The following is a 13,789-nucleotide window of genomic DNA, read 5'->3' on the forward strand; positions in this document are numbered from 1 at the left end:
TCCCCTTCTTTAGGATGAGCCACTACCTCAGCTAACTTCCACTCTCTTGGGCAAGAACCGCTAGACAAGGAGGCATTAAACAGGTCAGTGATCACAGACAAGATGGATGGGAGGCAGGCTTTAATTGCATTCATGCCTACTTTATCATAACCAGGGGCTTTCTTTGTCGGCATGTTCCTGATGGTATCCCTGACTAGCTCTTGAGAAACCTCAGCAAATACAAAACTGTTATCACTATCTCTGATGTCCGCTGCTGGAGGGTTCACAGTCTCAATGGATGGAAGGTTATAACCTCGTGCAAGTGTTTTTGCTTTTATGGTGGCATTTTCACCAACAGATATGAAAAACTGATTGAATTCATTGGCGACCTCAGTACAGTCACATAAATATGGCACTGTAGAGCATCCGCCAGGATTCAAGCAGCTACGAACTGTCTTCCAGATTGAGGTCTTGTTTTCTCTGTTTTTGGTGATTTCATTCCTAATCAGCTGTGTTTCTGATAATCTAATCTCTGACTTGACCTTGCGGCTTCCCTGTAGGCTTCCCAGTCGCGAGGATTGGAGGTCTGATGGTCACATCAGGTCACACCACATTGAGACGCCCCCGGGGGTGGTAGTGCGCAGCCGCCCTTACAGGCTGCCCGAACACAAGAAAAAGGTGGTTCAGGAAGAACTCGAGGCCATGCTCGACATGGGCATCGTCGAGGAATCCCACAGTGACTGGAGCAGCCCGGTGGTCTTGGTTCCCAAAGCCGACGGGTCAGTCCAGTTCTGTGTGGACTATAGAAAAGTCAACGCAGTGTCTAAATTCGATGCGTACCCAATGCCTCGTATTGATGAGTTTTTGGATCGACTAGGCACGGCTCGCTTTTATTTGACACTGGATTTGACAAAGGGTTATTGGCAGATCCCCTTGACTCCACTCTCCTGAGAAAAAAACGGCCTTTTCCACACTGTTTGGCTTACACCAATTTGTCACACTTCCTTTTGGGCTGTTTGGAGCGCCCGCTACGTTCCAGCAGCTTATGGACAGGGTCCTCCGCCCCCACGTCACCTATGCGGCCGCATACTTAGACAACATCATAATCTATAGTAATGTCTGGCCGCGGCATCTGCAACACCTGAGAGCCGTCCTTGGGTCGCTGAGGCGAGTGGGTCTCACAGCCAACCCGAAGAAGTGTGCGATTGGGCGGGTGGAAGTACGGTATCTGGGCTTCCACTTGGGCAGTGGGCAGGTGCGTCCCCAAATTAATGAGAAAGCAGCGATTGCGGCCTGCCCGAGGCCCAAGACCAGAAAGGGGGTGAGACAGTTCCTGGGGCTGGCTGGCTACTATCGTAGGTTTATACCTAATTATTCAGTCATCACCAGCCCGCTGACTGATCTCACTAAAAAGGGGGCACCAGATCCTTTCCAGTGGACGGAACAATGCCAGCGGGCTTTCTCTGAGGTAAAGGCTGCACTGTGTGGGGGGCCACTGTTACACTCCCCTGACTTTTCTCTCCCCTTTATGTTGCAGACGGACACGTTGGACAGAGGGCTGGGAGCTGTTCTGTCCCAGGAGGTGGAGGGGGAGGATCGCCCAGTGCTGTACATTAGCAGAAAGCTGTTGGTGCGTGAGGGACGCTACAGCACAATAGAGAAGGAGTGCCTAGCCATCAAGTGGGTGGTCCTCGCCCTCCGCTACTACCTGCTGGGACGCCCTTTCACCCTCTGTTCGGGCCACGCGCCCCTCCAGTGGCTCCACCGCATGAAGGATGCCAACACGCGGATCACCCGTCGGTATCTGACACTCCAGCCCTTTAATTTCAAGGTGGTCCACAGGCCGGGGGCGCAGATGGTCATGGCAGACTTCCTCTCCCGTCGGGGGGGGGGGGGGGGGGGGGGGGGGAGTCGGCTGCAGGCCGGACAGGGTATGTGGCAGCGGGGGCATGGTCAAGCGTCAGTCTGTGGCCGGAGGGCGGAGTCAGGGAAGGTAAGTGGCAGAATCACTGCACCTGATGTCAGTTAACCTGTGTTTGTGTGTCTTCCCCAGTGACCGCGCCCTATATAAAGAGAGAGAGAGAGCAGAGGAAGGGAGCTCTCTCCCCAACCAGACGACTGATGTGTGTGCGTGTGTCTGTGTGTCTGGGAGACTGTGATAAGCACTGGAAAGTGTAAAAATAAAGAGTTTTGGAAACTCAGTTCTGGCCTGCCGTACTTCTGTGCTCCACCCACCTGCTCAAAGTTTTACTGAATTGTTAATCATTTTTCTACATGTTATACCCTTTTACACAAATTACAAATGTCACATAATAACTTTGATCCAGTTATCCAAACCTACAGTAACTTCTCTATAGTTTCCACACACACAAGAAAAACCAAAGTCTTTTTCCGAAAAACAAGAAATAGAACTCACACTGAAATTGTTATTGAAATTCCTATCTTCCTATAGTCACATTAACTTGCATTTATATTAACTGGGTTAGTAAAGCACACAACACAAGAAGTGCAATCTGCTAAACTATTCACACAAATATGTTCTATGTACCGTATATATGCATGACTCACTTTTGCATGTGCAGGAGCCTTGAAATATAATTAAGAAGAAAAAAGGAGAAAGAGTGGTGAGCAGAAGAGGTTTAAGATTAAGAGGAGGTAGAGTAATTGGGAAAGAAATAGAATAAGATGTACAAAGGCAAGGAGGTAAAAAAAAAGGTGAGGAAGGATGGCGTGAACAAGTGGTAGGAAAGAAAAGATACGAGGAAGAGGGACCATAACAAATAGCAAAATTTCTAAATTCTCAATGACATCCACATTCCACAAGAACAAGCCAAGAAACAACTTGGATTTTGCCACTTAATGGTGGTTTGGGACAATCTCCGATTCCACACGTGGATTAAAAAAAAAATACATTTACTAATGGTGTTTCTTTCACCATCTCCCATTCTGATTCCTGTTGAGTTCCTCTTTTCCATCCATCCATTATCCATAAAGCACTTATCCTGTGCAGGGTTGCAGGCAAGCTGGAGCCTATCCCAGCTGATGATGGGTGAGAGGCAGGGTACACCCTGGACAAGTCACCAGATCATCGCAGGGCTGACACACAGAGACAAATAACCATTCACTCACATCTACAGTCAATTTGGAGCCATCAATTAATCTAACCTGCATGTCTTTGGACTGTGGAGGAAACCAGAGCACCCGGAGGAAACCCACATTGACATGGGGAGAACATGCAAATTCCACACAGAAAGGCCCCCGTCGGCCACTGGGCTCAAACCCAGAACCTTCTTGCTGTGAGGCGACATTGCTAACCACTACACCACCGTGCCGCTCTCCTCTTTTCCTGGAAATGGAAAGTATATGAAAGCAACCCATGTGACAGAGCAACATTTGTACAGGCAGTGAAGGAATCATGCAGAGACATTCAGGCAAATGCACATCAGACATAAGCTTACTGCATTTTTTTCCCCCAGGTGCATTGGTTGAAAAATCCTCTTGTGTGATTTGGAAGAACTTCCCTTTCTAAATAAATTCCCTTTCTACAACCCTGATTCCAAAAAAAGCTGGGATGCTGTGTAAAATGGAAATAAAAACAGAATGCAATGATTTGCAAATTCCCTTTCGACCTATATTCAATTGAATACAGTACAAAGACAAGATACTGAATGTTCAAACTGATAAACTTTATTATTTATAAAAACATAAACTCATTCTGAATTTGATGCCTGCAACACATCCCAAAAAGTTGGGAGAGGGGCATGTTTAACACTGTGTTACATCACCTTTTCTTTGAACAATGGTAAGAATTTTTGGAACTGAGGACAGTAATTGTTGACATTTTGAACATGAAATTCTTTCCTATTCTTGCTTGCTCTATGACTTCAGTTGCTCAAAAGTCCAGGATCTCTGTTGTTATATAGTGGATTTCATAATGTGCCACATGCATTTTCAATGGGAAACAGGCAGGCCAGTTTAGCACCTGTACTCTTTTACTATGGACACATACAGAATGTGGCTTGGTGTAATAAGAATGTGGTAATAAGCAGGGATGTCCTTGAAAAAGATACCATTTGAATGGCAGCATATGTTGCTCCAAAACCTTGTATGTACCTTTCAGCATTAATGGTGCCTTTACAGATGTGCAAGTTATTCATGCTATGGGCACTAACATACCCCCATACTATCACAGATACTGGCTTTTGAACTTTGTGCTGGTAACAATCTGGATGGTCCTTTTCCTCTTTAGCCTTGAGGATATAACCTCCATGATTTCCAAAAACAATTCGAAATGTGGACTCGTCAGACCACAAGCAAACTTTTCCACTTTGTGTCAGTCCATCTCAGATGAGCTTGGGCCCAGAGAATTTGGTGGCATTTGTGGTTGTTGTTGATATTTGGCTTTCGCTTTATATGGTAGATACAGCAACGAACTGCATTTACCAACAACAGTTTTCCAAAGTGTAATATCCTTTATACAATCATGTTAGTTTTTAATGCAGTGCCACTTGAGGGATTCAAGGTGTTGATTTTCTGTCTTGCTCCTTACATGCACAGATTTTTTTGGATTCTCTGAATCTCTTGATGATATTATGGATTGCGGATAGTGAAACCCCTAAATAAAAAAAAAAATTGGACTATTTACACAAAGTGATGAACCTCGCCCCATCCTTGCTTGTGAACAACCGAGCCTTTCCAATTACCAATGAACCTATTTACCTGTAGAATGTTCCAAACAGGTATTTTTTGAGCATTACACAACTTTCCCAATCTTCTGTTGCCGCATCACATCTTTTTTTGAAACATGTTGCAGGCATCAAATTCAAAATGAGAGTATATTTTAAAAATAAATGAATGAATGAATGAATGAATGAATGAATGAAAAGTTTATCAGTTTGAACATTAATTATCTTGTCTTCTGTCACATCAGTACCAGAGTCCATTCTGGTTTCCAGAACTCACTATGGCCTACAGATATGGCCACCACAAACTACAGCTCCTATCACGCACAAGCACAGTCACTTTCACAGTCACCTAAGTACTGATTATGCATATCTGTTCCTCATCACACCCAATATAAAACGGACTTTGGACAATGCTGTGAGCAAAATCTGGGAGGAAAAAGACAGAGGTAAACACCATGTAATCCAAAATGGATTAAAAAAAGGAGAGCACGAATAAACAAAACAATATGAGAAGAAAGTACTATTGCATTTTGTAGTGGAAATGGCACCGGTCTGCAACATTAAGAGTGTGTTTTGATGGCTGTGATCACTGTTTTGAAAGCATTGACTTTAGTTTGGAGTAATATGTCATTACTGAGAAAAATTAAACTAAATAATATTAAGTCAAAGGAAGTAGGCTGCACTGACTAATACAGGGTCTTATACATCTGTTACTAAGCCCAAATTCAACTTGCAACTTGACAAAAAAAAAAACAAAAAAACCCCGCACAACTGTTCGAGGTAAATAAATTAGCTGATGCGAGCAGATGGCTTAATAGGCAACACATTACTGCTCAACAACTCATAAATAACTATGCAGGAACAAAGCAGAGTAGTTCTAAGTGCTACATCCATCAGCCATAAGATTAAAACCACAAAAACAACTCTGACACGTCGAGGCATGGACTCCACAAGACCTCTGAAGGTGTGCTGTGCAGGGGCGATTTCTCAGAGACAACAAGGGAAGCCGAACTTCCCCTAAAATTCTCTCCCCAAACTGCGGCGTCTACGACGTTGAATTCTCATTAAAACAATAACTTGCATAACATAATATATGCCCAAGATTGTATTTACGTTCATAACTATCCCTATGTTATCCTGTAACTTATTTGAGTGATGTCTGACGAACTTGCAGTTGGCTACGAGAATCACCTTTGCTGCCAGGCTGTAACCTTTCTTATTTCAATGGGCTCTATGGACTGGCAGCCGGGTATCCGTTGCAGTCTATGAGACGGCTCTGAACAGCCAATTTCGGCTAGTTGTTATTGGTTAAAATCGACAAAATCGTCACTTCCAGGGAAGCCGGGTATCTCTGGGGGTAAACGGGACATTGGGAGGGCCAAGAAGCCGGCTGATAAAGGATTATTGGAGGTGGTGTTTGAAAGACATGAGGAGGGCGGTCGCTGTACTTCGGCGAGGAACACGGTAAGCATGATCAGTCAGTCCCTAGCGGATGTCGAGAAAGTGTAGTCGTGTGCCAAAGTGCTGTCCGAATTTCTTTTCATATAAATGTTTCTTCTCATTGATGTCTCTGTACATTACTCTGTAAATAAATGTAAATATTACTCGTTGTGCTCCGTTAACTTTCATCCATTCTATCAGTTTGATCATTCGTGAATTCACTCGTTTATTTCATTTGTAGTTCAATCAACGTGGTTGTAGGCTAGCTTGAGCCTTATTGGGATCTGTAGTGCTAGCTGCTAACAGCTGGTATCTATCTGCTATAATGGCAAACGTCGTGGACATGCTTTTGTCAAAACGTTTTGACACTCTGCCATATGAGGAGAAAGTGAGAATTAAAGAGCAAGGCAGACCAAAGCCCAAGCTTAATCTCATTCAAAAATCAGCAGGTCATAACAGGTCTTTTCAGGTGTCTTGGTATGAAAATGTGAACTGGTTGACTGGGTCTCCTGTGACTAATAAAATGTACTGTTGGCCATGTCTTTTGATGAAGCCCTCTCAGGGAAATTTAGTTTGGTCAAAAGATGGGTTTGGGGACCTGGTGAATTTCAAAAGGGCTTGCAAAAGGCATGAAACGAGCAATGAGCATGTCACTTCGTGTGCAAGACTTAGCTGTCTGGGGAGGGTCAGGGTGGAACATGCCATCGATGAAGGTGCTCGTATACAGTGTGCAAGGCATAATGAAATAGTCACTCAAAACAGGGCCTTCCTGAAACGTTTGATAGATGTTACCTCATTGCTTGGCCGTCAGGAACTGTCATTCAGGGGGCACAATGAGAGTCATGAATCAGACAACAAAGGGAATTACAGAGAATTTACTGAAACATTAGCAAAATATGACTCTGTCCTAGCCACACATTTTCAGTCATCAGCTGTGTTTACTGGTATGTCTCACACCATTCAAAATGACCTGATCAATGCACTTGCTGCCACTGTTTCTGACGAGATAACCAGTGAAGTGCAGGCTGCTTCCTTTTTTGCTTGGCAGGTGGATGAGACCACAGACATATCCTGTCATGCCCAAATGTCTGTCATTGTTCGCTATGTGGATAGGGCAGGTGCAATCCAGGAGCGTTTTTTTGGATTTTTTGATGTGTCAGAAGGCCGCGATGCTCAGTCTGTGTTTGAGGTTTTGCAGCAGAATATGCATGCTTACAATTTTGAGGAAAAAATTGTGGCACAAACATATGATGGGGCTGCAGTTATGGCATCGTCTCTCAATGGCCTGCAAGCCAGAGTCAGGGCAGTAGCTCCTAGTGCCATGTTTGTGCATTGTTATGCACATAGACTGAACTTAGTGTTGTCCCAGGGTGCTAAATGCATACCTCAAGCAAGAGTGTTTTTTGCAACGTTGACTGGGTTTGCGACATTCTTTGCGAAATCAACTAAAAGAACATCTTTTCTGGAATCTGCAGAATGTTCAAGGCTGCCCCGAAATGCACCTACTAGGTGGAATTTTAGTTCCCACATAGTGGGCACTGTGCTTGAAAATTATGATGCTTTGATCAGGATTTTTGACAGCTTAATTGCTGATAAAAGCATGGATGATGATACAGTTGGCTGTGCCAAGGGGTATGTGATGAGGATGGAGGACTTTGAGTTTGCCTTCCTGCTGCAGTCCTACTATGGCATCTTTTGTGAGACAGATGTTGTGTTTGACATTGTGCAAGCCAAGGCCATGGATGTCCTTTTCTGCAAAAAGAGAGTAGAGGCCCTGCTTTCTTTTGCAGTGGAGAAAAGATCAGAGGAGGCTTTTCAAGCTGTTTATGTCAAAGCTGCAAATATGACAACAGACCCTTGAGATGTGCCCTTGAGAAAGCGCCGCTCCACGTTGTCAGATCCACAGGAGCATTACAGAAATTTGTATATGGCCATCTTTGATAACATAATTGAACAGATTTCTCGTCGTTTTGCAAACCTGGAAAGTCTGCGCTTCCTTGAACTGGTTAACCCAGGAAGGTTTGATGAAATGAAGCTGGAGTTTCCAGAGGAAGCATTCCAGAGTGTTGAGAAAATGTATGGTCATTTTTTTTATTTAGGGAGACTACGGTCTGAGCTGCAGGTTTGGTACAAAAACACTGACTTGCAGGGCACTCTGGGCAAGCTGAGTGATTCTCTGTTGTTTTTCAAAGACATGGAGCTGGACAGTTCAATGCCCCAGCTATACAAGCTGCTGTCTTTAGTTGCAACTATTGGCGCCACATCAGCTGGAGTAGAGCGTAGCTTCTCTTGTTTAAAAAGAGTGAAGTCTTTCACTCGAAATACAATGGGCCAACACCGTTTAAGTAGTCTTGCTCTGCTGGCCATTGAGAATAAATTGGTGAAGTCTCTGGAAAGCACAACCAGCTGGTATGACAGGGTCACAGACCATTTTCTGGAAAAGGAGCGGAAGGCAGAATTTGTGTATAAATAGTGTGCATCATATAATGTTCATGAATCTGAAGTGTGTATATTGTTCAGTAATGTTAAGAGAATGGTGGGCTCTGTGTTATAGGTTATACCTGGGTATAATATTCAAGGTTCTGTGTGTTGCATAGCCTACCTGGTTATGAATTTCCAGACTGTGTTGCAGAAGATGTTCAAGGATGTGTTGCACAGCTGGGTATTGTGTTAAAGACTCTGTGTTGCATATCAGGGTATGATGTTCAAGGCTCTTCGTTGAATAGCCAGTGATTTTTGGATGTTTGATATTTTTGATTAAGGATATGAGGCACTAGCCTGGCAAGCCAAACTATAACATGAAATATACAAGCAAAAATACTTTCTGCCACTAGGTGGGGTTGTCTAGTTCACTATGCTAATGGGGCACACCTTTCTATGCTTTGATATCCGGCCTACAGGTTTTACGATGAATGCGTAAAATGGGCTTCCCCTGTTTTAAAAACCAGCAGCCGCCACTGGTGCTGTGGTATCTGGCACCAGGGTGTTAGTGTCATGTCTGGACGTGTTTGCACTCGGAGTGCACAGCAGCACGCCTCGGATTGCAACACATGTGCAGTGCCGCACTTAAGCTCATTAGGATTAATTGCCATACACCTGTTCCTAATCAGAGTGCTATCATAGCGGCATACAGGGAGCCCTTTGCTCCAGAGCTCCCTCCCAAGGCCGACACAGCAGCAGATGGGGAGCCCTTCACTCCAGATCTCGCACCAGAGGCCGACAGGGTGGCCTTTATCCCAGAGCTTCCACCTGAGGTCGACAGGGCGGCCTTCACCCCAGTGCCTGCACCAGAGGTCGATGGGGCGGCCTTCACCCCAGAGCTTGCACCAAAGGTCGACGGAGCCTCCACATAATCCATGTTCTGGAGCTACACCATGCCAGAGTCAGAGTGGAGCTTTGAGAGGACCACTTTCAGCTCTGGGTCCTCTTTCCGAACCAAGAAGGTTTTTAAGTCCCAGAAGGAGTTCTTTTGGGGGGGTTTCTGTCATCTCCGTGCATGTTTGCACTCGGAACACACAGAGGCATGCCTCAGACTGCAACTCATGTGGAGCACCATGCTCAAGCTCATTAAGACTGATTGCATTGCACCTGTTCCTGATCAGAGTGCTGTCACAGCTCATACATAAGGACTCTTCTCACACACAGACTTTGCAAAGCATACAGCCTGTTCTTTGTATCTGACGTTACCTAGCCTTGATTACTGTGTTTTGCTTATCTGGTTTCGACTTTGCTTTCTGTTTTCCTGACCATGTTTTGCCTTGCCTTGTATATACTGTTTGCCAAATCGCCTAAACTCTGCCTGTTTTGGTTTATGCTCTTTGCCTTACATTTTGGAATTGCTTGCCAGTGTGCTGTTAATAAAGATCTTCCTGCACTTACATCCATCCATCATCCATATCATGACAGTTCTCAGGACATAAGAAGTTCACGCACCTTTTATACTTTACTTCATAAATGTGTAAACTGACATCACAATAAATCTGAAACCTGAAATCTAATTCATAAACCAAATGGACTGGGAATACTCATCTCATCTCATCTCATTATCTGTAGCCGCTTTATCCTGTTCTACAGGGTCGCAGGCAAGCTGGAGCCTATCCCAGCTGACTACAGGCGAAAGGCGGGGTACACCCTGGACAAGTCGCCAGGTCATCACAGGGCTCTGGGAATACTCATATTTGTATTATTTTTTTTTTAAGTTAGTACTAAGTTCAGTCCAGAAACCAGTGGCATCAATAAACAGCTAAATCTGACATTTTGATGCTAAAGTTGTAAACAATATATCATTGGTGAATTAGTCTTGTGATATTATTGGCTTTAACAATACTGATTATAACAGATTTATCACTCAATATATGTGTCTTGTATGCTATGATCATTCTGTCAAATCTCCAGATGAGAGTTTCTGTGTGGTAAATTAATTTTACCTCATGATTTATCAAACACACACCCTTTCACTACAAATGAAGCAGCCCATTGTATGCCATTTCATCCAGTATTCGCAATATGAGCAATTATAATCACACTTTGATAATTTAGTGCATATTTCCTTCAACACACACACACACACACTTACCTTGTAGCTGAGGTATATGAGCAGCATGGCCTCCAGGAAACTGATTGATGCTACTATCACCTATCAAGTACAACATGATAAAGTGCAGAAAGATGAAATGTAAGCAGTTAAATTACACATTTACTACACAATCCGAGACATTTATAATCTCCAGCTTACCTGAATTGCCCATACAGGAGTTTTTCTATCCACCCACAAGATTAGCTCCCTGAGAAAGAAAAGAAGAGGCATAAAGAAACAGAATGAAACAGAAGGAGAGAGAGGAGTGGAAAAAAGAAATCATATCATACATTATACATTTTTTATCTGATGATATTTTAATTAATATGATTCATTTGAATGATTAAGCAATGTTCCCTCACCAGTTTATCTGATCATTCTGAGAAGTGTTGCTGCATTTCATACTGGTGAAAAACAGACAGACAGACAGGCAGACAGACAGGTAAATATTCTTATCTTAGAAAATGTTTTAAAGAGCATTTATGCTGCGTTCATGTGCTATGGGAATTATGATAAATACCAAACGCCGACATGGAAAGCACACATGAACGCCCCCTCTTGTGGTATTTTCCACTGGGCAACTCATAGAAAATTTTGATACACGAGTTGCCGAGATGAGATGAACTTTAACCTTTTCAACATGGCGGCGAGCGGTACAAGAAACTTGAAATGTTAAGCATTGTATGCTACTAAAGTTTTTTTTTACTAGTACTAGTGGGTAGTTTTTTGTGTCTATGCAATGTTGCGTCATTAACAAGTGTAATATAATACGTTAGAAATCCGTTTCCTTTAAAAATGTGTTGTTATGGTTTGTTTTTACCTATCCAGAGCAGATGCTATTGCTAACGATAGCTAACTAACTATTGCTAACTTGAATCTGGTTCACCATCTTTAATTTGTCAACAACAACAAAAGCATGTGAACACAACACACTGGTAAATACCACTTCCCAACTGGAAAATATCTTCCCATAGCACATGAACGCAGCATTAATATAAGTGGAATAATTTTGTGAAAACAAACAACCACACGCTTTCTAACCATGTGTTGCGGAGATGAGCTGGGTTATCCGTCATCACTCGTATGATGTAAAGCACACACGTCAGAACCTTCAGACAGAAGTTAAAGATTCGGATGCGCAGACCTGCACGACCAAACAGCCCAAAATTCAGACGAAAGGTTGTGTCATGATCTGAAAAACTAATCAGGCTTTTGTTATGGAGGCTACTGCATGTCAAATATTCTTGTAAGTATGTACAGTCAGGTTCAAAAGTATACAGTGGTGCTTGAAAGTTTGTGAACCCTTCTATATTTCTGCATAAATATGACCTAAAACATCATCAGATTTGCACACAAGTCCTAAAAGTAGATAAAGAGAACCCAGTTAAACAAATGAGACAAATATATTATACTTGGTCATTTATTTATTGAGGAAAATGATCCAATATTACATATCTGTGAGTGGCAAAAGTATGTGAACCTCTAGGATTAGCAGTTAATTTGAAGGTGAAATTAGAGTCAGGTGTTTTCAATCAATGGGATGACAATCAGGTGTGAGTGGGCACCCTGTTTTATTTAAAGAACAGGGATCTATCAAAGTCTGATCTTCACAGCACATGTTTGTGGAAGTGTATCATGGCACGAACAAAACAGATTTCTGAGGACCTCAGAAAAAGCGTTGTTGATGCTTATCAGGCTGGAAAAGGTTACAAAACCCATGTCTAAAGAATTTGGACTCCACCAATCCACAATCAGACAGATTGTGTACAAATGGAGGAAATTCAAGAACATTGGTACCCTCCCCAGGAGTGGACGACCAACAAAGATCACTCCGAGAGCAAGGCGTGTAATAGTCAGCGAGGTCACAAAGGACCCCAGGGTAACTTCTAAGCAACTGAAGGCCTCTCTCACATTGGCTAATGTTAATGTTCAAGAATCCTCCATCAGGAGAACACTGAACAACAATGGTGTGCATGGCAGGGTTACAAGGAGAAAGCCACTGCTCTCCAAAAAGAACATTGCTGCTCATCTGCAGTTTGCTAAAGATGATGTGGACAAGCCAGAAGGCTGTTGGAAAAATGTTTTGTGGACGGATGAGACCAAAATAGAACTTTTTGGTTTAAATGAGAAGCATTATGTTTGGAGAAAGGAAAACACTGCATTCCAGCATAAGAACCTTATCCCATCTGTGAAATATGGTGGTGGTAGTATCATGGTTTGGGCCTGTTTTGCTGCATCTGGGCCAGGACGGCTTGCTATCATTGATGGAACAATGAATTCTGAATTATCCCAGCGAATTCTAAAGGAAAATGTCAGGACATCTGTCCATGAACTGAATCTCAAGAGAAGGTGGGTCATGCAGCAAGACAATGACCCTAAGCACACAAGTTGTTCTCCCAAAGAATGGTTAAAGAAGAATAAATTTAATGTTTTGGAATGGCCAAGTCAAAGTCCTGACCTTAATCCAATCGAAATGTTGTGGAAGGACCTGAAGCGAGCAGTTCATGTGAGGAAACCCACCAGCACCCCAGAGTTGAAGCTGTTTTGTATGGAGGAATGGGCTAAAATTCCTCCAAGCCGGTGTGCAGGACTGATCAACAGTTACCAGAAACGTTTAGTTGCAGTTATTGCTGCACAAGGGGGTCACACCAGATACTGAAAGCAAAGGTTCACATACTTTTGCCACTCACAGATATGTAATACTGGATCATTTTCCTCAATAAATAAATGACCAAGTATAATATTTTTGTCTCATTTGTTTAACTGGGTTCTCTTTATCTACTTTTAGAACTTGTGTGAAAATCTGATGATGTTTTAGGTCATATTTATGCAGAAATATAGAAAATTCTAAAGGGTTTACAAACTTTCAAGCACCACTGTATTTCTCTGTCAAAATAACAAGCAGGATAAAGTCATCCAAGCTGGCCATTATCAAAAAATATACCCCTCCAAACTAATAGGTCACTTTCAGTCAGCTGTTTACTGGTAGGTAAATTATGCCTTATTTCTGATACCTGTTTACATTTTAGGAATCGTGCTTTAAGAAATCAAGTTCTAAAGGTTCATAGTCTTTTGTAACAACATATACAGACAAGAAGTAAGTTCCACA

General features: G+C 42.9%; 1 protein-coding gene across 1 annotated transcript in view; it reads right to left on the bottom strand.

Moving 5' to 3' along the window:
* kcnt1a (potassium sodium-activated channel subfamily T member 1a) overlaps nt 1-13,789 on the bottom strand; it is a 193,863-nt gene that overhangs the window by 142,951 nt on the left and 37,123 nt on the right. Inside the window, exons 5-8 of the mRNA XM_060936623.1 lie at nt 11,707-11,824; nt 11,043-11,084; nt 10,840-10,888; nt 10,681-10,740 (exon numbers count right to left, since the gene is read on the bottom strand). Of these exons, the coding sequence (XP_060792606.1) occupies nt 10,681-10,740; nt 10,840-10,888; nt 11,043-11,084; nt 11,707-11,824 (269 nt within the window). The remainder of the gene's footprint in view (nt 1-10,680; nt 10,741-10,839; nt 10,889-11,042; nt 11,085-11,706; nt 11,825-13,789) is intronic.

This window comes from Neoarius graeffei, chromosome 12, assembly GCF_027579695.1.
Source record: "Neoarius graeffei isolate fNeoGra1 chromosome 12, fNeoGra1.pri, whole genome shotgun sequence".
Taxonomy (NCBI): Eukaryota; Metazoa; Chordata; class Actinopteri; order Siluriformes; family Ariidae; genus Neoarius; species Neoarius graeffei.